Genomic DNA, 25621 nt, shown 5'->3' on the forward strand with positions numbered 1-25621 from the left:
ACTTCACATTGTGGGGTGAGTATTTTGCAGTGACTCTGCTTGGGACAGGATGTGTCCTCTCCAACACAAATAAGCTGTTGGCTGGGTTGTGTTGGATTCCTTGCAAGACACCCATGATCAAGAACTCCTTCTACAGAGGTGAGGGTTTTAAGATACTAGAGCAGGGTGTTTAAACACTTCTTAGCTGAAGTCCTTAGAATACCCAGAGTAATTTTTAATTGGTAGAGGTTTTATAAATTGGCTTAAGATGTTGTTTGTTGTGCTTCAGTAGATTTCCTCTCAATGAACATGGAATGGTGATTATTCCTATAAATCTTACAACAGAATGAGGACATTAGAAGCTCTAGCCAACAGCATATGGTACAGTCTCTTTACAGTCAAGAATTTCTAAATTGTAATCAAGTAACACTGTAAATGAGACAGCTGGTACAAGCGGATTGGATAGATATTGTGATGCTTCTTTACGGTTGGCGTGAACCTGAGAGAGCCCTGGTGAATGTGGAGAGTAGTGTAGGGCTGCTGGTTTGGAAGTATAAGGTGAGGGGACTCTAGGATGCAGATTGGGCAAAGTGATCTGAGTTCCTCTTGAGGAATTATATGGGGAACGTGCCCTGCAATGGTAATTTTAACAGCTTTGCAAACATTTCCCTGTAAGTGAAACACATTGAAATGTCCTTTGTACTGTTTGCAGTGTTTCACTTGCAGAAAAATCTTCATGTAATACTGAACACGTTATGCGAATGATCTGAAAAATGTAACTTTTTAAAATTGGACCAGTTATTCTGGGTTTTGTTGGTGTATCCTGCAACAGCTGCAAACTTATTTTGGAAGAAAACAAAATGGTCTTGAGGTAACTGTATTCTGTCCTGGTAAAGAGATGTCTTCGTTAGGTACAATTTTAATCTTGGCCCCTCTATTGCTTTGAAGGTTCTGACTTCTGCTCCTTGAATAGGGAACTTCTATGTTTTCTTAAGTCCTAGAAGCCAAGAAGCCTTGAAGCTGATTGCCAGGGCAATCCTATACCACCACTAATTTCCTTGTGACCTATTCTTCTCATGCCTTTGTTTTTGTACAGGGTGATGATGATGGTATCACGAAGGTCCTGAGGCAGTTTTCCTTGGTCCCAACAAAGCTTGAAAAACTCATGGAGTTTGACATAACTCATGCAGTTTGACATGCAGAGTTTTGCCGCCAGCCTTCCAGACCTCTGGGGGGGATTCCATCCATACCTGCTGCTTTGCCACTTTTCAGTTGTTCAATTGCCTTATATGTCTCATCCTGGGTGAGGACCTCATCCAGCTCTAGCCTTAGGGGCTGTTGATGGAGCTGGAGCAGAGCGGAATCTTGGACTGAGCAGTTGGCACTGAAAAGAGACTGGAAGTGTTCTGACCATCGGTTGAGGATGGAGATCTTGTCGCTGAGGAGGACTTTGCCGTCTGAGCTGCGCAGCAGGCTTTGGACTTGGGGTGAGGGGCCGTACACAGCCTTTAGAGCCTTGTAGAAACCCCTGAAGTCGCCAATGTCCGCGCTGAGCTGGGTTCGCTTGGCGAGGCTAGTCCACCACTTATTTTGGATCTCCCGGAGTTTGCGCTGAAGCTCAAACTACAGGGGAATCACTACAGGGAAACTACAGGGGAATCATGCTGCTCTCCATTGCAGGTAAAATCTTCGCTAGGATTCTCCTAAATAGAATAATACCTAGTGTCACTGAGAATATTCTCACAGAATCACAGTGCGGCTTTCGCGCAAACAGAGGAACTACTGACATGATCTTTGCCCTCAGACAGCTCCAAGAAAAGTGCAGAGAACAAAACAAAGGACTCTACATCACCTTTGTTGACCTCACCAAAGCCTTCGACACCGTGAGCAGGTAAGGGCTTTGGCAAATACTAGAGCGCATCGGATGCCCCCCAAAGTTCCTCAACATGGTTATCCAACTGCACGAAAACCAATAAGGTCGGGTCAGATACAGCAGTGAGCTCTCTGAACCCTTCTCCATTAACAATGGCGTGAAGCAAGGCTGTGTCCTCGCACCAACCCTCTTTTCAATCTTCTTCAGCATGATGCTGAACCAAGCCATGAAAGACCTCAACAATGAAGACGCTGTTTACATCCAGTACCGCATGGATGGCAGTCTCTTCAATCTGAGGCGCCTGCAAGCTCACACCAAGACACAAGAGAAACTTGTCTGTGAACTACTCTTTACAGTCGATGCCACTTTAGTTGCCCATTCAGAGCCAGCTCTTCAGCGCTTGACGTCCTGTTTTGCGGAAACTGCCAAAATGTTTGGCCTGGAAGTCAGCCTGAAGAAAACTGAGGTCCTCCATCAGCCAGCTCCCCACCATGACTACCAGCCCTCCCACATCTCCATCGGTCACACAAAACTCAAAACGGTCAACCAGTTTACCTATCTCGGCTGCACAATTTCATCAGATGCAAGGATCGACAACGAGATAGACAACAGACTCACCAAGGCAAATAGCGCCTTTGGAAGACTACACAAAAGAGTCTGGAAAAACAACCAACTGAAAAACCTCACAAAGATAAGCGTATACAGAGCCGTTGTCATACTCACACTCCTGTTCGGCTCCGAATCATGGGTCCTCTACCGGCATCACCTACGGCTCCTAGAACGCTTCCACCAGCGTTGTCTCTGCTCCATCCTGAACATTCATTGGAGCGCCTTCATCCCTAACGTCGAAGTACTTGAGATGGCAGAGGGCGACAGCATCGAGTCCACGCTGCTGAAGATCCAGCTGCGCTGGGTGGGTCACATCTCCAGAATGGAGGACCATCGCCTTCCCAAGATCGTGTTATATGGCGAGCTCTCCACTGGCCACCGTGACAGAGCTGCACCAAAGAAGAGGTACAAGGACTGCCTAAAGAAATCTCTTGGTGCCTGCCACATTGACCACCGCCAGTGGGCTGATATCGCCTCAAACCGTGCATCTTGGCGCCTCACAGTTCGGCGGGCAGCAACCTCCTTTCAAGAAGACCGCAGAGCCCACCTCACTGACAAAAGACAAAGGAGGAAAAACCCAACACCCAACCCCAACCAACCAATTTTCCCCTGCAACCGCTGCAACCGTGTCTGCCTGTCCCGCATCGGACTTGTCAGCCACAAACGAGCCTGCAGCTGACGTGGACATTTACCCCCTCTATAAATCTTCGTCCGCGAAGCCAAGCCAAAGATTCTTCTCACATTCCCATCAAATTGCCCCATCACCCCAAATTCTACCACTCATCATACAGATAAGTTATTTGGGATGTAGGAAGAAACTGGATCACCCAGGAAAATGGAGAATGAACATACCCCAGGAATGCAGCACATGATTGATTCCTGCTTGCTGGAGCAATGAGAGAGCAATTCTCACAGAGAGCAGGGCTGTGCCCATGAGCCATCCATGGTCAGAATATTTCTTTTTTAATTGTAAGTTACAAGTCTTAAGACTGACAGTCCACCCCATGCTTTGACTGTGAGGCTCTGTGTAAAATGGATGAGGCAGCCACACTTGGATACATTGGTCATGGTTCCTGAGCTGAGGAGATGCTAAACCTGCTGCAAGCAGATCAGAATTTTAACTGTTTAATTACACATTTTACCAGAAGGTGGCAGCGTTCCTTAAATTGTTAACTATGACATCGGGCTACGTATTCCTTGTGCAAAGAGCAAACGCAATCTGAGTTCCTCCAGAGTTGAGCAGCATGAGTGGGAGAAAAAAAGAATGGTTGACATTTCAGCTCTGATGGGTTCCTACTGGAAATATCTTCTTGAAGCGTTCAGACATGAACTGTCAACCATTTTTTCCCCTCACTGATGCTATTCAACCCACTGAGTTCCATAATGAGGTTGTTTTTTAAAAAAATTCTCTCTCGAGGTACCAGAATATTTTATGTGGTTCCTCGTGGTGGGACAGGCCAACACATATAGCAAATATGTACAAGAAGTCTAATTCAACTTTTTCCAACCATCTTTAATTAGAACACACAAGAGTGCAGCGCAGGAACAGGCCCTTTCATCCACAATTTCTGTGCCAATCATGATGCCCAAATTAAATAAAAACTATTATAATAGCATACGATATAGTGTCCTCCCTAATGTTTGGGACAATTACACTTTTTTTTCCTTTATTTGCCCCTGTGCACCTCAGTTTTCAATTTGTGATCAAACAGTTCACATTGTAACTAAAAAGTAAAACGCGAATATCTGTAGACACCACGGATTAAGTAAAATCAGAATGCTGGAGAAACTCTGTGGGTCAAATAGCATCCTTTATATTAGCGAAGATCAAAATACATAACTGAAGTTTCGGGATTGAGCCCTTCAGCATTGTATTTTCACATGTAACTAAAGTTCACATTCCAGATTTTATTCAAGATTATTTGTCGGCATTTTGGTTTGACCATGAAGAAATTACAGGACTTTTTATACATAGTTCCCTCATTTCAAAGCACCAAAACGTTTGGGATATTTGGCTTCACAGGTGTTTGTGAGTACTCAGGTATGTTGAATTGCTTCATGGGTGTAGGTATAAGAGAGCTGGGCTTGCCTCTATGCTTTTGGTCACCTTTGGAGTCTGTAGATTCTATTTTTCAACATGAGGAGCAGAGATGTGCCAATAAAAGACAAAGAAGCCATTATGAGGCTGAAAAAGAAGAATAAAACAGTAAGAGACATCGCCCAAACCTTAGGATGACCAAAATCAACAGTTTGGAACATCATTAAGAAGAAAGAGTGTACTGGTAAGCTCAGTAATTGCAAAGGGACTGGTACTCCAAGGTAATGATGACAGAAGAATTCTCATCATAATGAAAAAAAAATCCCCAAACTTATGTCTGATAGATCAGAAACATTCTTCAGGAGGCAGGTGTGGATACATCAATGACTACTGTCTGCAGGACTTCATGACAGAAATACAGAGGGTTACACTGCAAGGTGTAAACCATAGCAAAGGTAGTAAGCTTTGGATCTTGGGCAGTTCCTTTACGTCCTCATACTTTGCTCCTGCCATCACTCTGATAGAAGTTAATGTTGATCTCATCTGTCCAGAAGACCTTTTTCCAAAATTCTGCAGGATCTTTTAAATACTTCTGGCAAACCATAATCTGTAGCTAACTACAGACTCCAAAGGTGATCGAAAGCTCAGAAGCAAGCCTAACTCTCATATACCTGCACCAATGAAGCAATTAAACATACCACAAACACCTGTGGAGCCAATGTCCCAAACATTTTGGTGCCCTGAAATGAGGGGACGATGTATAAAAAGTGCTGTAATTTCTACATGGTCAAACCAAAATGTATACAAATAACCTTGAATAAAATCTGGCATGTGCATTTTAATCACATGTGAATGGGTTGATTATAAATTGAAAACTGTGGACAACAGGGGAAAACAAAGGAAAGAAAAGTGTCCTGCCCCAAACATTATTGCAATGAAGAATTCACTGTCTGTGTATTGTTCAGATGGCTGGCTCCACCCTCACCTACCCCAATATAAACCCTGGTTTTGTTGCCTTACCTCAGATTCGTCTGAGGGCTATTGTGTCTACTGGCCATGAAAGCTATGAAAAGTGTGTTTGTATTCCTTACTTGTCTCTGCAATCAGTCGCGTAACAATTATGGAGGACACTATATATCCCTCCAATACCTGCATATTCATGTGTCTGAGTAAATGCTTCTTAAATGCTACTGCTGTATTTGCTTCCATCACTATTCTGGGCACCCACTGCTCTCTGTGTAAAAAGAAAAACTTTTCCCACACATCTTTTTTTGAACACCACCATGGCCCACCCTTACCCTAGCCTCACCTTAACGCATCTTCTAGTCACTGAAATTTTTACCTTGGAACAAGCATTTTAACTGTCTACTCCGTCTATGCCTCTCACAATCTTAAAAACTTCTATCAGGCCTCTCCTCAGCTTCCACCGCACCAGGGAAAATGATCCAAGATTGCCTAACCTCTCCTTATAGCTCTCGCCCTCTAATCCAAACAGCACCCTGCTCAATCCCTTTTGTAACATTTCCAAAGCCTCCACATCCTTCCTACAATGGGGTGATCAGAACTGCAAACAGTACTTCAAGAGCCTAACGACAGAGTTCTGCAGCATGGAGACAGGCCGTTTGGTCTAACGTGACTTTGGCAACCAAGCTAGTCCAATTTGACTGCATTCCACCCTATCCTTAATCTTTCCTAGCCATGGAAATGGTTGGCGTGGCGGTTAGTGCAAACACCTTTACACCGCCAGCCATTGAGACCAGGGTTCACATCCCATGGTGTCTGTAAGGAGTTTGTCTGTTCTTCTCATGTCTGCATAGGTTTTCCCCGGGGGCCAGGAGCTCTGGCTTCCTCCTACAGTTCAAAACCTACCAGGGCTATGGGTTGGTGTAAATTGGGTGGCATAGACTCATGGGCCGAAATGGCCTGTTACTGTGCTGTATGTCTAAATTTAAAAAAAATGAATGAACCTATCTAAATGCTGTTTGAAATTTACAATTATTTCCATTTCTATCACTTCTTCTAGCAGCACGTTCCATATAACCCACCACAAAAGTTTTATATTGCTGCAACATTATGTCCTTTATTCTTGAAAGAACTGTTAAAAGTAGGCTTATAGAAATTTTGTGAAATAACAGAGTCTACGGATGCTGTGATTGGAGTAAATACAGGTGCTGTTATGTTTCTCCAGCAATTTTGTGTATGTACTTATAGTAGACTTGACTGGAAGTTCTTGAAAGCAATCTTTAATTAATCAAGTAACTCTTTGAACTGCTAATAGTCTTTCCCATGAAAGGTCAAAATTCAAAATTATCGCCCTATGATTATAAACGTTTATATTAAATTTAGACCCTTCTTTAAATCTACTCATATAACTCAGACATTGAGGTAAAGTTTGAGATGGGAGTTATTACAGATAAAAAACTGTGGTCATGACGGTGGGAAGGATAAAGTTCAAAATCTTAGCTCAGTATCAAATGGAGTTTGTGAACCAAAGAAAAAATTCTTTATTGCAAATAGTCATAATATTGTTCCATTGAAGCTCTGTCATTCTCTTGACTCTCGCTTACACCATCCACCCTTAATACTGACAGTACCATTACAAGAAGAAAAATCTTCCTGTATTCGTGCAAGCAAATTGAGTTCGCAACACTGGAATGTAAAGCAAACTTGTTTATTGTATAATGTATTATCCTTAAAAGCAAACACAAGCCTTTCATGAGATAAATGATTGCATGCATTACCTTGAGACATTTCAGTCTTTGGTGGCAGATGATTTTAAGAGATCCTGTAGCATGTTGTGTGTGAGCGAAGCGTAGAGACTGAAACGGCAGGCTGTGTTCTCAGTTATCTAACTGATTAAATTTGAATCTTGCACACAGCCTTTTAAGCATGACTCTGTTCCACCCCTTATGCTCCAGTGCTCGTGTCACGATGACAAGAGCGCATACACGCTCTTCCGGTCTGTACAGGAAAAGACACCATCCTTGCTGTGGTTGCCCTGCCGCCCGCGCGTAACAAGTGGGGACAGTTCACCGCTGACATTATGTGCATCGCAACACAACACCGCCCCCCCCCCACCCCAGAACCGGCACCGATGATCCTGCGATGCGTCGTGGACGAGTTGTGCTGCTTTGGCGGCCAACCTCTGCACACTGGTGGTGGGACCTGTCCCAGCTGGGACAGGTCCAAATGGGCTGGTTTCAATTGGTCCATTGTGAACAGCTCCTCTTTGCCCCCAATGTTGAGAGTGAATGTGGATGCATTCCTCTGTAGGAATTTGTATGGCCCCTCATTAGGCCACTGAAAGGGAGAGTAAGGGGAGACCTGTGCAGGCTTCCGGGGGGTAGCTGCAGGGCAGCTAACCATGCCTCGATGATGGTGGTGGTGCAAGTGAACCCAGCTTGTGCTGCAACCTCTCGAGGAGGCCTGCAGTGTCAGTGTCCTGCTTGGTCAAAGGTGGGAGGAACAGGCCAGGAACTGAAATGGTCTCATCAGCAGAGGAGGGGCTGAAGTTGTCCTTGGGTACCATGCATATCCCCAGTAGCATTCAGTGTAGTTCGTCCACCCAGTTGGGCCTTTCAAGGTGTGCCATCAATTCTGTCTTGAGGTGGCAATGGAACCTCTCAACTAAGCCGTTTGGTTGTGGGTGGTAGGCCATGGTACTATGAAGCTGGGTGCCCAGGAGTTTCAAGAGCTCCATCCACAGGGCAGAGGTGAATTGGGGACCTCAGTCTGTTGTAATGTCTGCAGGTACACTAAAGTGGGAAACACAGGTGGATAGGAAAGCCCTTGCGCACATCTCTTTAGTAGCATCTAGGATGGGTATGGCCTCCGGCCAAGAGTGTAACTGTCCACAATTGTGAGCAGGTAGTGCGATCCTCAGGAGACTGGCAAGGGCCTGACAATGTTGATGTGTATGTGCTGGAACCTGAGGGAAGGATTGTCGAAGTCTTGTAGGTTCTGGTGTGGCACTGGATCTTGGCCGCCTGGCAGTCTGTGCAGGGCTTTGCCCATTCTGTGACATGACAAACAAATTTCACTGACCTCAGTCGCACCGTTGTGTGGATTAAAGGGTGCGACAACCCATGGATCCTGTCGAAAACCATCCTCCTCCATTGGGCAGTGATGAGAGGGATGAGCTGGCCATCAAAAACGTTGCAGAGGAGCTGCAAACCTGTGATTGCTGTTCTTGAGCTGAGTGTCTCTGGGTTGTCCAGCTGTTCATGGTAGTCTATGCCCTGTGACAGTGCATTGAATGCCAGTCTGGAGAGTGCATCTGCAACCACCTTGTGCTTTCCTGACAAGTGTCGGTCAGCAGTGGTGAATTTAGAGACTTAGGATAAATGTCCTTATTGTTGGGCAGACCACAGGTCAGAGGATTTCGAGAAGGCGAAAGTTAGTGTCTTGTGATTGGTGTAGACAGTAAACAGACACCCTTCCAGGAAGTAATGGAAGTGGCATTCAGCCAGGTAGAGGGTGAACAGCTCCCTTTCAAATGCGCTGCACTTCAACTCGGGTGGTCGCAGGTGTCTTCTGAAGAGGCTGCCATGAGTCATTCATGAATTGCTCCAGGATAGCGCCCATGGTGGTGTTGGAAGTGTCTATTGTGAGGGCCATCGGTACATTCATACGTGGGCGTACCAGCATCATCATGTTGGCCAGGGGCTCCTTAGTCTGCTTGAGTGCACTGTGAGCCTCCTCTGTCCATTCAATCTCCCTCGATGAACCTGACATCAACGTGAAAAGCGGCCGCATGATCTTGGCAGCTACAGGGATAAATCTGTTGTAGAAATTCACCTTGCCCATGAATTCCTGAAAACCCTTCAGTGTTTTTGGTCTGGCAAACTGGCAAATGGCATTGACTTTGTCTGGCAAATGGGTCGCTCCCTCTGGGGTAAATCTGTGGCCCAGAAAGTCTATCTCCATGAGGCCAAACTGGCACTTCTCTGGGTTAACGGTGAGTCTGAACTGTGCGAAGCGAGTGAAAAGCTGGCGGAGATGCGCCATGTGCTCCTCAGGCGAGCTGCTGGCTACCAGGATATCATGAAGGAAGATGAAGAGGAAAGGCAACTCTCTTCTGACCTCGTCCATGAGGCACTGAAAAATCTACGCTGTGTTTTTCAACCCAAATGGCATGCGTAGGAACATGAAAAGACTGGAAGGGGTGATGATCGCAGTCTTCTGGATGTCATCTGGGTGCAAGCGAGTCTAATGGTATCCCCCGATCAGATCAATTTTGGAGAAGAGCTTAGCACTATGGAGATTTGCTGCGAAATTTTGGATATGGGGAATTGGGCAGCAGGTCCGGTGTCATTGCATCATTGAGATGTCTGTAATCACCACAGGGCCTCCAGGTGCCCTTGGAATTAGGCACCAAGTGGAGGGGTGAAGCACATGGGCTATTGAAATGACGGACAATGCCCAGCTCCTCCATGCACCTAAACTCTGCCTTCGCGTGGGTGAGTTTGCCTGGTTCCGGGCATCGACCACGTGAATGCAGTGGGGGGCCAGTCGTAGCAATGTGGTGTTGGATGCCGTGTTTTGGCATGGCTGCCGTGAACTGTGGGTGCAGAATGGAGGGATAGTCTGCCAGGAGATGGCTGTACTGGCTGTGTTTTGTCTCCATGGAAGCAAGCTGGGTGGATGGTTCATTGGACTTGGCGAGGGGCACTGTGTGAAAAGTCTCTGCGTTAACAAAATGTCTGTCCTGGAGGTCAACGAGCAGAGAGTGCATCCGCAGGAACTCCACACCGAGCGGGAGTTTGTCCACTGAAGCAAGCATGAAGGAACATTTGAAAGTGTTGCCAAAACATAAAGGAATCTGCCTTTTGCCGGCGGTGTTGTTGGTGGCTATAAGGAGAGAGCCCTGGGGCTTTGTGCATATTTCGAGCAGCATATGGGTTATTAGATTTATCTCCACCCATGTGTCCATGAAGAACTTGTGGCCTGAAATGCTATCCCAAACTTGGTGAAGACTGTTTTGTTGGCCAGCTGCCACAGCCACTAATGGCAGCTGGCCACGTTGTTTCTCGGGAAGGAGCATGTCTGGTGGCATCTGTGGGAGGATGCCCCCCCAGAGTTGGTGATTGAAACACCATTTGTGATTGGATCTCTCTGCCTTCTGGCGGGGCAGAACCTGCTCACATGGTGCTTTGGACTTGGGCGTTGTCCTTGGTTGGTGGACAGAGTCTACTGCCTCACATTTTGAGCGGTAGAGGACATCCTTGCGCGGGTCACTGAAATCTGCATCAGCCAACAGGAGCCTGATGTCCTTGGGCATCTGCTCAATGAATGCTTGCTCACAAATGAGGCAGGGCTTGTGCCCTTCTGCCAGCGTGAGCATTTTTTCCATGAGGGCTGAGGGAGTCCTGTCACCCAGGCTATCCAAGTGCATGAGCCTGGCTGCTCACTTGAATCATGACAGGCCATACATGCTAATGAGAAGGTTTTTCAGAGCCATGTATGTACCTTCCTCTGGCGGCGCTGAAATGAGGTCATCTACTCACGAGATGGCTTCCTGGTCGAGCCAGCTGATGATGTAGAATAAATCAGAGATTATCTGTTTGATCAAGAACTGGGCCTCCACTTGGCCGAACCAAGAAAGTCCAGAAAGTTGGCAACTTTAACACAACGGCGTCTACAGCTGCTTGTTCCATTGTGCTGAGTCTTCAGGGCATGGAGACTCGTTGGGGTCACCAATGTAGCGTGTACTGAGTGGGCGCAGCGCTGTGGGCTCAGGAATCACAGCTAACTGATTTTATTTGAATCTCACGCGCAGCCTGTTAAGCACGACTCCGTGTCATGATGATGAGACCACGTGCGCGCCCTTCCGGTCTGTACCGAAAGAGACGGTCCCGCGACACCATCCTTGCCGCGGCTGCCCCACCGCCTGTGCGTAACAAGTGGAGCCGGTTTGCCACTGGAATTATGTGCATTTTGTACTCGAGATGGCAGAGGCCGACAGCATCGAATCCACGCTGCTGAAGATCCAACTGCGCTGGGTAGGTCACGTCTCCAGAATGGAGGACCATCGCCTTCCCAAGATCGTGTTATATGGCGAGCTCTCCACTGGCCACCGAGACAGAGGTGCACCAAAGAAGAGGTACAAGGACTGCCTAAAGAAATCTCTTGGTGCCTGCCACATTGACTATCGCCAGTGGGCTGATATCGCCTCAAACCGTACATCTTGGTGCCTCACAGTTTGGCGGGCAGCAACCTCCTTTGAAGAAGACTGCAGAGCCCACCTCACTGACAAAAGACAAAGGAGGAAAAACCCAACACCCAACCCCAACCAACCAATTTTCCCTTGCAACCGCTGCAACCGTGTCTGCCTGTTCCGCATCGGACTTGTCAGCCACAAACGAGCCTGCAGCTGACGTGGACATTACCCCTCCATAAATCTTTGTCCGCGAAGCCAAGCCAAAGAAGAAAAGAGAAGTACAAATTAAGTGAAGCTATTCTATATCACAGAGCAAGTGAAATTAAAATGAGGATCCATCAGTACTTCTCCGTACAGTGATTTTGAACTAGAACAAAGAAAGGGTAGTTAAAATCAACCAGGTGCTCTGTGGTGGTTTCTTTCATTACAAGTGTATCCCAGTCAAGTATAAGGTAATTTTTCTATCGTTAGCCAAACTCTGCTCCCTTAGAAAACCTCATTTAATGCCATATCACCTTTTTCATTAAACTTGTCCATCAATAATTTTTTATTGTGAAATCTTGTTTCAATAATAAACCAATTCATATTTAAGGTAGGGAGGGACTACCATTTATATTCATGCAATTAATGGGATACTCTTTAGAGTTTATTGACTGAAGTTCTTGTTTATAATCTCTGTGGATGGGGTGAGGAGTTGAATGAAGTGAATTTCCATAGTATTGCCCTGAATGCTGTTGTATGGGTTGGCTCAGTAGGAGAGCTAGAGGAGCAGCTGCCTCACAGAACTTTGGACCAAGCTTCAGTCCTGATCTCAAGTGCTCTCTGTGTGCAGAATGCATGTTCTCCGTGTGACGACATGAATCATCTCCAGATGCTTTGATTTCTTCCCACATCTCAAATATGTGTTAGTTAGTAGTTGGTTAGCCACTGTATATTGTTCCAAGTGTGTAGGCGAAAGGTAGAATCTTAGGAAGTTGATGGTAATATTGGGAGAATAAGGAATGGGATTAATATAAGATTAGTGTAATTATAGAGTCTGCAGGTTGGTGTGTTTAAATGGGCTGAAGGCCCTGTTTCTGTGCTGTATCTTGTTATAACCACTATCTCAAATTTTTCACTGCATCACACATATAAATAAGGAGGAAGACTCAACGACTTGACACCACCACCACCCCCCCCCCCCGCCCCCACTCTGCTCCTACAATATGTTTAAGGCCAATCTGCAACCTCAATTCTGCATTGCAATCTGAAGTTACCTTTCCTTATTTAAAGACTATCTGGAATTCTTTGGGGGTGAGAGTTTGAAAGGCCTTCCACTGGCTGAGAGAATGTTTGGCTTAGCCCTGAAATTAATTGGTGACCTTTACTTTTAAACATCCCAGTTCTAGATTGTCCCATACGAGCAATCATCTTCTCCAGATGCACCATCAAGACCCAGCTGGATCTTGTATATTTCAATTAAATCTCCTTTATGTTTTCTAAACTCCAGCAGAAAATAGTTTAGCCATTCAACACCACTCCAACGTGTTCTAACAGTATTTGAAGAGGGTTAAAACATTCTTCCACCTCAGTTCATTACTGAACTAGAACATGCTTGACTCTCACTGTCCTTATTTTCCTCGTATCAATCTCTCAAACCAGTCCTCACCTCACCCTTCCTATGATTCATCCGCGCAGATTTCCCTCCAATATCTTCCTCTGCATTACTCTTCAAAAGCCCACGCAAACAAGTCTCTTGCTCCAGAGAAATGTCACTGATATCATTCGAAATTAATATATTTTCTGTCTTGCATGCACAGAGAGACTATGGAGTGAAAATATTGAACCACTGAACTATCCATGTTGAAATTTCATTTTAAATGATACTCATATTGCAACTTCTGATATTCATATAACAGTGTGCATAACTGAACACAGAATTTATTTATCCTCCAGTATATTACAGCCACATAGATCCTATCTTACAAATTCCAGCGTAAAACTCTACTGCTGAATATTTTACCTTCTCGATTTTTGTTTTGAAATGCAAAGACACAGGCGAGCATTTCAGTACGATGAACTGGAATGCTCAGCTGTACAAGGAGAGTTACATAGTGTTGGAAGTAACTTGATGACATGAGTCCAATGGATGTAACGACTACAAGGGGCCAATCTGGACAGAGGCCATGAAGGCTCTGAGATCTTTTATTGAAAAAGGAGGGAAATTATTATTGATCTCCTGATCAATATTTTATACCTTGTAAAATATCAGTTATCACCTGGATATTATTTTGATGTGGCTGAATTTTAATTCATTCTGACAGTGACTGTACATTTTGATCCACAACAATTATGGGAGTAAGAATAGATCCTTCAGCCCATCAATTCCATCCCCAGCATTAAGCACCCATTTATATTACATCTTTCTCTCTACATTCCCTTTAACTGCCTTCCAAATTCTACCACTCACTGAAAAACTAGCCAATAGCCCGACCAACCCACATCTTAAAAATATAGGAGAAATTGGGAGCCGTTCTGAAGAAACAAATGTAGTCGAAGGGAAAATGTCACACCTTCACCCAGTCCTGGAGGTCAGAATTGAACCCTTGTCACTGGACAGTGTGCCCTGTCTGTTCTATAATGGGGACAAACTGAGAGTCTAAACAGGCATAAATCATGATGGCAAGTCATGTCATGGGGTGGCACACAATTGGCGTAAAGGTTAGCACAGTGGTTTTTAACCTTTTTCTTTCCACTCACATACCACTTTAAGTATTTCCTATGCCATAGGTGCTCTGTGATTAGTCAGGAATTGTTTAAGATGGTATGTGGGTGGAAAGAAAAAGGTTGAAAACCACTATTTTAATCGTACCTAACGTGCATGGTTTAATAACTCCAAAGGGAGTGGGCCAATGACAATTTTGGTCACAATTGGGTCGAGAGCAGTGATTCTCAACGTTCCCTTCCCACTCACATGCCACCTCAAGCAATCCCTGATGAATCACAGAGCACCGATGGCATAGGGATTACTTAAAGTGGTATGTGAGTGGAAAGAAACAGTTGAGAACCACTGGGTTAGCACAATGCCTTTACAGCACCAGCATCTGGGACCAGGGTTTGAATCCCATGCTGTCTGTCTGCGTGGGTTTTCCCCGGGGCTCCAGTTTCTTCCCACTCTTTGAAACATACCAGGGAGTGTCGGTTAATGGGGTGTAAATTGGGTGGCGCAGACTCTTGGGTGGAAATAGCTTGTTACCGTGATGTATGTCTAAATAATTAAAAATTTAAAAATGTGTTTTATAAAGAATATTCTCACCACCACTAAATTGGCAATGGATGCTGAAGTGGATGAGTCATTAAGGATTCGTTTATCTACCTCTTGCCTTGCTTAACAACACATCATCCTTGATCAATGCAACGCTGTCATTGCTACTTCAATCTGTGAAATCCAACACTGCACAGATATAAGGCCAAAAATAGTTTTATGCACCCAATGCCTTTGCAAAAATAATTCTAACAAGGATAGTTTTAGAATTATTTACAGGATAGCCAGACAGCATCACCGATATAAAGATTGACAGTGTGGGACAGCTTAAACAAAGGATCAAAAATGAAACTCGCCTAAAATTCAGCAAAGCGTTCCCAATTTGTTCAGAAGCTATGATGATAAAATAGTTCAGTGAAACACCATGATAGAATATTGTGTTTGAAATATTAGTGACATATTTATGAGAATGTAGAAGGTGACTATTTCGTCCTTTGAGTCCATGGCATCTCTCACCAGAGTATTCTCATCTATCTCAGCCACTTTTTGTTTCCCTGTAACCCCATAACGTCCTCTGTTGCCGAAGCCCATCAAACTCATCCTTTCATTCGTTTGATACCGGGTGTAATTTACAGTTATCAAATAACTTTCCAGCAAGTCCTTGGTTGTGGGATGAAACTGGAGCAAGTGGTCACAGGAAAAACATGCAAACTCTACACATACAGAAGCTGAGGTCAGGAATGAACCTGGCTCACTGGAAATTTGAGGCAGTGACATCTCTGTTGCCTGTGGTAAAACATCATCAACACCAGTAATTTTCATGTTATATCCACAAAGTTACTAATCATATCTCTACATTCACATCCAAATAATTTATGTATCTAAGAGTCCCAGCATCTGTCACTGTAGCAGACTATAGTCGTAGACTTCCAAATACAGAAATTCTTTATGCACACTTATTACCAAGCAAATATTGGATCCAATTTTCCAACTTGCCTGGGATCCCAGGGGCTCTAACCCACATGTGGGTTTTTAACCAATTTTATGATGCCCTTAATGTTGCCAAAAATCCCAAGGGCTCTAACCCACATGTGGGTTTTTAACCAATTTTATGATGCCCTTAATGTTGCCAAAAATCCTAGGGGCTCTAACCCACATGTGGGTTTTTAACCAATTTTATGATGCCCTTAATGTTGCCAAAAATCCTAGGGGCTCTTACCCACATGTGGGTTTTTAACCAATTTTATGATGCCCTTAATGTTGCCAAAAATCCCAAATCACTAAGGTGCACTGGTCCTTTGTCAGTGATCTCAGCTTGTCTCAGACTTTCATTGTAACATACATGTCAGAGACAAGATGGGCCAACACCACTGGCATCATGAAGAAAATACATCAGCACCTCTACTTCATCAGGAGTTTGTGGAGGTTTGGTATGTCACCAGAAACCCTGGCAAATTTATTCAGAGGTGTGCTGGCTGGCTGCATCACAGTCTGGTATGGGAACAACAATACCCCTGAGCATAAAGCTCCCAAAGGTAGTGGACACAGTCCATGACATTACAGGCAAAATCCTCCCCTCTTTTGAGTGCATCTACAGGGAACGCTGCCATCAGAGGGCTGCAGCAATCATGAAAGACTCACACTACTCAGCACACGCTCTGTTCTCGCTGCTGCCATCAAGAAAGAGGTATAGGTGCCACAAGAGTCGCACCATCTTGTTCAGAAACAGCTGCTATCCTTCTACCATTGAAATCTTCAACAACAAAGTCAATCAGAAACTAATTTAAGGAGCCTTACTTGTGCACCTTATAGATTGACTTTCTTTGTTATCTCTGTATTGCACAGTCAGTTTGTTCACATTCATTATCTGTTTAATGTTCTTTTATTTGTTTATATGTTTACAATGTGTACAGTTTGTTTTTGCACTATGAATTAGTGGTAATTCTGCCACACCCACAGGAAAAAGTAATCTCAGGGTTGTATGTGATGTCATGCACAAACTCTGACAATAAATCTGAAATGTGAGTTCCAGTGTCAGCATATCTGACCACCTCATCCAACACTGGAATCAGCATTAAGACCAAGGGTACAGGACAAAGATCCAGAACTGAAGTGAGGTGGGTAGATGTACTTGGAACTGCCTGACCCACTGGGTGAGTTTACAGTGACAAATTAACTGACAAGCATGCACTTCTTTCAGGGATAGCTGATGTGTACAGCATGGCCTTGTTTGATCGAGTCGCTGATCAATTATTGAATTGATCAATGATTTTTATTCTTAAAGCCTTCAGATTTTATCTTCCTTTGGTTTCAACTAAAGCTATTACTTTAATTTTGTTTCATTCATAATGGTTAGCAAAACGCCAGTAATCCGTGTTCAAATCCATTGACATCTGTAAGGAGTTTGTATGTTTTCTCCATGTCTACATGGGATTTCCCTGGGTGCTCCAGTTTCCTCCCACGTTATTGGGTGTATTTGGGCAGCATGGGCTTATGGGCCAGAACAGCCTGCTACTGCGTTGCATCTCTAAATTTACAAAAAAAAACTAATTCTGGTCAAAAGGCCATCAAGGCAGACAGAGAGATCATAACGAGATCTCTAGAACAGCTAGAAATAAGGTAATATCTCGGTCATTTCAATGCTGCACATTACCTGCTGCACTTGGAATCCAGGATCAGGACACTCGCATCGTGAAAGTGATCAATGATGCTCACCCCAGCATGGAATCTAATTTCCCAGGCCACATTCCAAAGGAATATTGTTCTCCAAGGGCTGAGTGTCATTCATTCAGAAAACTTGTCAACAGTATCTGGATTATGTTTGCTCAGATGTCTCCATTTTGATTTCAAGAGCTGCATTTCAACCAGGAAGTTATCACAAAATGACTGACTTTCCAGACCCTTGAATTTCAGGTGTCCCATCTAGATCTTGGGGAACATGATATTTGAGGATGAGTGGGAAGAAGTTGAGACTAGCTGACAAATATCCCTTAACCAACATCATAAATTAACATCATTGTCATAAATCTGTTTGAAGAACTTGGTTCTGTGTAAGATGCCTGATATGTTTCTCTGCTTACAACAATATTCAGAATCCAAAGTATTTAATTGCTTGCAAAACATGGAGTTGTCCAGAGGTCATGGATAGTGTTATAGAAATGAAAACTTTATTTTTGAAAGACAGGAAGTGTCACATTACCACATAATGCGATTGTCAAACCACACTGAACCTCCATGGCAAAACCAAGCATTTCTCTATTGAGGCATTAAGACACTTTCTATCAGTTAGTAATATCAGAATGTGAAATATGATGGTGTACACAAATTGGAAAGGATTTATACTGAATGGATATTATTTAGCAAACTAAATTCAGCAGTGAAGCTTTTTTAGATCTGACTGGGAATATGACAAGTAATATTTTAATGGTGTAATTAGTTTTAACAGTATCAAGGAAACAACGGTTTATAAAAAAACTGGCTTTGCGAAATGATGCAAAGCAAATCTCACCTCATCAATTGGTTATTGTATATCTCACATCCCACGGTCTCGCTTAGTATTCAATATATTCCCAGATGCTTTCAGAATATTTAAACATACTTTAATGAAAAATACATTTGGTTCAGGCAGTGGGATTTCAATTCTTATATTTGTTCTTCAGTAATTTAGCAGGAGGGCCTCTGCATCTGAATCTTTGCAGCTGTCACTTCCACTGAAGACAGAGGGGACTCACAGCCCACAACTTCAAGTAAAATCATCCCATTGAGCTGCAACTCCAGTCAACAATCTCAAATAAGCCATCATCAGAAATCAGAATATTTATGAGATTATTATACTACTCACTCATAACTGGTTTCATACACAAATAAATAGGCCAAGATTTTTTTAAATTATGATCTTGTTCAAAATTTTAGGGGAAGAGAATCACATTTATTTACTAGAATGTTAAAACCTACATCACTTTCTGGGATGTTGCTTTGATTTTTTTTTTAATTGTCTCCTTTTCCTCTCTCAAAATGAGATCAACCATGTGATCAAGAGGCTTTCTTTTTAATAGTGGAAAGAAGCAGGCGTAGCTGCAGGTGGAGCTGATTCACAATGACTCGGTCATGACTGTTCTTGCCTGCTGGCTGTACAATCTCTTGAACTGCGGTTAACCCAGAGAGATTTCCAATGGGTTCAAACTCATCTCTGCTGGATTTTAATATGCAAACGTCACACGTGAGCAGATGGCAATGTGGGAAGGGAGGAAGGACTGAAGTGGAGAGGGAAGCAGGCCAAGAAATCTTATATAAGAGATTCATAGGGGCTTTCCGGTCAGTTTTCTCCTTGCTTAGTAGACACATTCAACCTTAAAGTGCAAAGTACTATCACATATTGCCAATTTACATTTTTCACTGTAATTTTGCTATTAATTCAGCATTCTCAACAGTAGTTAACCAAGGATATGGTGCTGACAAAGGATTTTGAGCACCGCATCAATCTGTGAAGCAGGATTTTTGACTTAAGGAATTGATTATTTGGATAAATTGTGTGAACAAAGAGAAGCTGGAGACACTAAACTGGCCATTTTAAAGGAGAACGTCAGAGCCAATGCAAGTGACGCTCTTCTCAGTTTGTGCTTTACTTGCTCTCAGCATGGATTTTCTTTCAGAGACTTTGTTCTATCCCCATACACTGCATCCACTACCATGTACCATATACCATGTATCATTCCTCCAGCTTTTCAGATCATTTTAACATGGGCTGCTTCATAATTTGCAACGTTTTCACTGGAATTGAAACCTGCAAAATGTCTGTTAATACTTCCATTTGAGTCTCCATCATGAATGGTAGGTAATGGATAAAATAGCTGATCATGGCTGGATGTGTAACACTTGTTAAGGGAGTTGCCCTGGGGGATGAAGCAATTGACCACTAACAAGTACAATCCTTTTCCTTTGTGCTCAGTATAATCTGAAATAAAAATAGAAATTCTAGAAACACTAAGCAGCACCTGTGAAAAGAAAATCGGCTAAGGAATGGACCTGAAAAATTAACGATTTCTCCTTCCACAGACACTGCTGATCTAGTTCACTAGAACCAAGTAAATGGAGTGATTGTGAAGTTTTGTTCTATTAGGGGTATACAAGCATCATATGGTAACAAACCTCAGTCATCTACAATTCAGCTCTCTTGTTTGGAGTTGTGTTATCCTGGTACAACCCTAATGGGCATTGGTGTTGAGAGTCTTGACAAAATACCTGATGCAAAACGTTGACTGACCAGATTCTAGAATCTGTCATTTTTGTGTTTCTCATTGGTGTGCAGGTGACTGCTGGCACACCCCCTGATAGTTGTGATGCTTTACTGATGTGTAAAGGTCACTGTGATTTTCATTACCTTCACCCAATCCTTTTAATCATTTACGAATTTGAATCCCAGTGGATTGAAACATCCAGTCTTCTCTTTGGAGTGAAGAAGAGGTGACAATGGAGGTTTACAAGGTCATGAGAGATAAGGTGAACAATCAGCACCTTTTTCCCAGGATGAGAGTAGCAAAACACCAGAGGACATCTGTACAAAGTGAAGGGAGGGAGGTTTAAGCCAAGTCAAGTTTATTGTCATCTGATTGAACAAATACAACCCGATGAAACAATGTTCTCCAGTCCTCGGTGCAAAAACATGCAGGCACTCAACCAGACATAACACACATGCAGACAAATAGTACTTATGTCGGACAAGTATGATAGCTCTAAAAACAAATAAATAAATAATGCTTTGTGAGGGAGACATCAGGATTCCGGTTTTTTTTACACAGAGAGTTGAGGGTGCCTGGAATGTATTGCCAGGATGGTGGTGGAGGCTGGAACAATTGGAGCATTTAAGAGACTCTTAGGCAGACAGATGGATGAAAGAAAAATAGAGGGTTAGGAGGTAGGGAGGGTTTATTTTTCTTTTTTGGTAGGGTTATATGGGTCAGCGCAATATCATGTGCTGAAGGGCCTGTACTGTTCGGCAATAATGTTCTATGTTCCAATGTCAAGACAAGAAGCATGTCATTGCAGCATCAGTAGGAATTTACATTGCAGTCAGTCTGTGCTTGATTCCATGAGTTACACAATATCAAAATTTGGGGTTAAGACTACAAAATATGGCTCAATAGTAACTAACAATGTTTTCTTGGTTTATTTCCTTCAAACTTTGAAGTCAGTAAATTCAATTTTAGGGGTAGATTTCAATGTACCATTATCATCAGGTATTGCAATTAACATTATGAAGTGGGTATGAATTTCCAGAGACCAGCATGTCAAATAAGATTTCTGTGTGAAAACATGAGAAACTAAGAGACACAGAGGAGACTGCAGATGCTGGAATCTGAAGCAAAACAAACTCTGCTGGAGGAACTCAGAAGGTCAAGTAGCATCAGTGAGAGAAAAAATGCTTAACATTTTGAGCCAAAACTCTTTTATCAAGACTGAGGAAATATAGTACAGAAGTCAGGACAGAATGGGAGGGACGAAGCAGGGACTCCACATGGGAGTGATGAATCCGGCGGAGGTGAAACATGAGAGGCAGTAGATTTTACGATACCAGGAAGAGAGCCAACAAGACAAAGGGGTGAGGTGGAAGTGGATGAGTCTTACAGGGTGGAGTAGATGATTAGAAGACAAAGGCTGCCAAAGGGCAGCACGGTTGGCATACGGTTACTGTGATGTCTTTATGGCTCCAGCTATCGGGACCGGGGTTTGAATCCTGCACTCTCTGTAAGGAGTTTGTACGTTCTCCTTGTCTCTGCATGGGTTTTCCATGGGGGCTCTGGTTTCATCCCACTATTTGAAACGTACTGGGAGTGTAGGTTAATTGGATGTAAATTGAGCGGCAAGGGCTCATGGGCCGAAATGGCCTGTTACCGCACTGTATGTCTACATTTTAAATTAAAATTAAAATTTAAAAAATTTAAGTTCTGGTATCTGCTAATGTGAGAATGGTCATATAAAGAAAGACTAGATCAGGGGTTCTCAACCTTTTTCTTTCCGTTCACAAACCATTTTAAGTAATCCCTCTGCTATCGGTGTTCTGTGATTAGTAAGGGATTTCTTAAGTGGTATATGAGTGGGAAGGGAAGGTTGAGAATCACTGCTCTAGACCCAATAGTTATTGAAATATTTTGCTTGAGAAAAATTGTCATTGGCCCATTTCTTTTGGAAGTATGGAACTATGCACATAATGAGTCAATTAGGCACGATTAAAACAGTGGTTTTCAAACTTTTTCTTCCCATTCACATACTACCTTAAGCAATCCTTACTAATCACAGAGCACCTATGGCATAGGGAATACTTAAAATGGTTTGTGAGACCCACTGGACTAGGTGGAACAGAAGGGGTTGGTGGATGGAAGAGAATGGACAAATCCAGTTGGGAGATAGGGCATGGAACAAAAAAGGAGGTGAGATGAGAATTGATGGGAGTGGTTTTGAAAGTAGACATACCCTGTAAATAATTTGGGAGGAAGGGGAAGAGCAGAAAGTACAAAAGAAAAGAAAAGGGACTCATTACCTGAGATTAGAGCAATGGAGAAGGTCCAGGTCAGTGTGAGAATGGGAAGGGGAGCTGAAATGGCATGCACATAGGAGTTCAGGATGGCCATTGTGGACAGAGTGTAGATGATCTGCAAAACAGTCCCCAAGTCTCACCGATGTAGCAGCAAATGCAGTGGATGAAGTTAGGGTGATGGACATAAATCTTTGTTTCACGTGGAAGGCTGTTCCTGATCCTAGGTGGTGGTAAGGGAACAGGTTTAAAAGCATGTGTTACACTTCCTGTGGTTGCAGGGAGCACAGAGAGATGGGTGGAGAGAGATGAGCAAACAAAAGAATCATGGAGCGAGTGATCCCTGCAGAATGTGGTGCGGAAAGGTAGATGTGGTGGGAAGAAACAAGACATATTTGTTTTTGTAGGTGTTCCTTAAATGATGAATTTAAGAGCTGCTAATAAATTAATTGGAAATAGGACATTATTTCTGGAGATTAAAAGGTGATTAACCAGATTAAAAGCAACACCATTGAGAGAAATTATTTTCAAACAACCAATGACTTGGGAGAGAAAATCTCTTTCTGCAGATTGACTGCTAATGTGTAATGCCATCAGTTTGTTAACTTGCCTGATCAAACATTTCTTTAGAAATGATTGATGTGGAGGAAAATGTGGCACCTGGACAATACTTTTTGAGATTGCTTTGTGGAGGTTCAGGCCATCACAGGCTGGGAGGTAAGGCCTGCCAATATCTCCTTCCATTGAAATGAATGGAATGAAAATCCAATAAACACCCGAAGGAGCATGGAATAAATCCTTCCAAAAGTGGAGCTTAAAGCCCAGTAAAAATAAAAATGAACTCTGGAGATAATGGACCGATTAATGCTCAAATATACTCTTCTAAAGAAAGACTTCCCTTGCACAGGCTCAAGCTTCATGCGCCTTTGCATAGTGTTCTTGCTTTTGCTGCTCTGACTAAATCATCGAATCGTCATGCCCCCAAAGGAAGCAGTCAGCATGCTGAGTTCGAGCTAGCTCTAGTCGGTTCTTTGTAAAGAAGTCTGATTATCCCTTTCCCCTTGCAAGTCAGCTGCATTTCTATATTTCTATTTCACTTTTCTATATAATGAACAAGTTTCAGCAACCTTCACAGGTGCTATTCCGACGAAGAGCTCAGGACCAAAACGTTGATTGCTTTTTACTTTCTCAGGATACTGCACGACCTGCTCAATTGCTCCAAAACTACAATGTATTGCATTAGACCCTGGCCTGTTTATCTTCAACGAGTTTCCGATCATAACTTTGTTCTGTGCTCAGATGAAGTTATCACGTTCCCCTCTATTTTTTTGCCCATCACTTTGTACCTGTATCCTGCAACCATTCACCCAAAGGAATCTTTGCCTGTCTTAACCTGCCATGAGCTTGTACACTTCTATTAAGTCTCCTCTCAAACTTTTGCTCCAAGGAGAACAATTAATTGAATTGTTTATCGTCACATGCACCAAGATACAGTAAAAGCTTAGTTTTGCGTGCTATCCAGGCAAATCAACTCATCCAGTGATAGTGCATTCTTCTTTGGCTTGGCTTCGCGGACGAAGATTTATGGAGGGGGTAAATGTCCACATCAGCTGCAGGCTTGTTTGTGGCTGACAAGTCCGATGCGGGACAGGCAGACACGGTTGCAGCGGTTGCAGGGGAAAATTGGTTGGTTGGGGTTGGGTGTTGGGTTTTTCCTCCTTTGCCTTTTGTCAGTGAGGTGGGCTCTGCGGTCTTCTTCAAAGGAGGTTGCTGCCCGCCAAACTGTGAGGCACCAAGATGCACGGTTTGAGGCGATATCAGCCCACTGGCGGTGGTCAATGTGGCAAGCACCAAGAGATTTCTTTAGGCAGTCCTTGTACCTTTTCTTTGGTGCACCTCTGTCACGGTGGCCAGTGGAGAGCTCGCCATATAACATGATCTTGGGAAGGCGATGGTCCTCCATTCTGGAGACGTGACCCACCCAGCGCAGCTGGATCTTCAGCAGCGTGGACTCAAGGCTGTTGACCTCTGCCTAAACAAATAAATAATACCATGGGGGTAGTGTTAAAATAAAGGTATAGAGGACATGCCCAAATTTCTTAGAAAGTAGAGTCAGAGCCCTTTCCTGGTCATGGTAGAACTCGAACAGGTGGTTGTTGGTATTTACTCCTACGACCTTGAAGCTCTACTCCATCAACACTGGTTTTGTTGATTTATTACAGGGGCGTTGGTGTCTCTCTGTTTCCTGAACTCAATTATTAGATCGTTCGTTTTGCTGCCTTTAAAGGAGAGTTGTTATTCTGATACTTTGCAGTCCCAGCTTCCCCACTCTAACTTGTAGATCTCCATGGCAACCTGCATCTATCTGGCAAAATGCCTCCCAGAAACAAGCTTTGTACTAATTAGACATATAGTGCAACTACAAAACTTGCACTTGGGAATTTTGCTGTTGAAGCCAGCAAAGAAACGAGAACAATCTGGAATTATTATTTTGTGTTTTCATGTCATTTGCGATCAGATCCTGCTCTAACATTTCTAAATTTCTAGCAATAGTCCAAATTGTAACACAAAAACCAATTGGCCTTTAATATGAGAGCACAGATAAAACTGACCATGAATCATTCCAACATATGAATACCTTCATCTTGCCAGGTTCGAATCTGGAGCTATCTGTAAGGTGTTTCGATGTTCTCCCCATCTTTGCCTGCATTTCCTCCGGGTGCTCAAGTTTCCACCCACTTTGGAAAGACGTATGGGGATTGTAGGTTAATCAGTCTATTTGGGGGACATGAGCTTGTGGCCAGAAGGGCCTGTATGTCTAACTATAACAGTGCTCATGTTTTTCCTGATTACACACCTGAAATTGGACCTAGGGGTATCTTAAAAAGTTTAAGGGGCTGTTTAAATGTAAGTGCTTTTATTGAGTGCATGCATATAAATCTTTCTGTTTTTATTCACAATGCAGTCACCAATGATGGTACACTGGACAAGAGTTCTTTTGCTGATGAAGTCGGAAGTGAGGAGGATTTGTATGAGGACTATCGAAGTGGGAATCACCGATACGGACATCAAGGAGGCGGTGGAGAGCAGCTGGCCATCAATGAGGTATCAAGCACTAGAAAATTAAACAGAATATTAAATGCCTATAAACTGGGTGCACATTCAGATCACTGTAATAACTTGGGATT

General features: G+C 43.4%; 1 protein-coding gene across 1 annotated transcript in view; it reads left to right on the plus strand.

Annotated features, from left to right (window-relative positions):
• The window catches only part of LOC138742308 (uncharacterized), a 141572-nt gene that overhangs the window by 52786 nt on the left and 63165 nt on the right, over positions 1-25621 (plus strand). The window contains 1 exon segment of the mRNA XM_069896563.1: positions 25399-25538. Within this exon segment, the coding sequence (XP_069752664.1) occupies positions 25399-25538 (140 nt within the window).

Source organism: Narcine bancroftii, chromosome 9 (genome assembly GCF_036971445.1).
Source record: "Narcine bancroftii isolate sNarBan1 chromosome 9, sNarBan1.hap1, whole genome shotgun sequence".
Classification (NCBI taxonomy): domain Eukaryota; kingdom Metazoa; phylum Chordata; class Chondrichthyes; order Torpediniformes; family Narcinidae; genus Narcine; species Narcine bancroftii.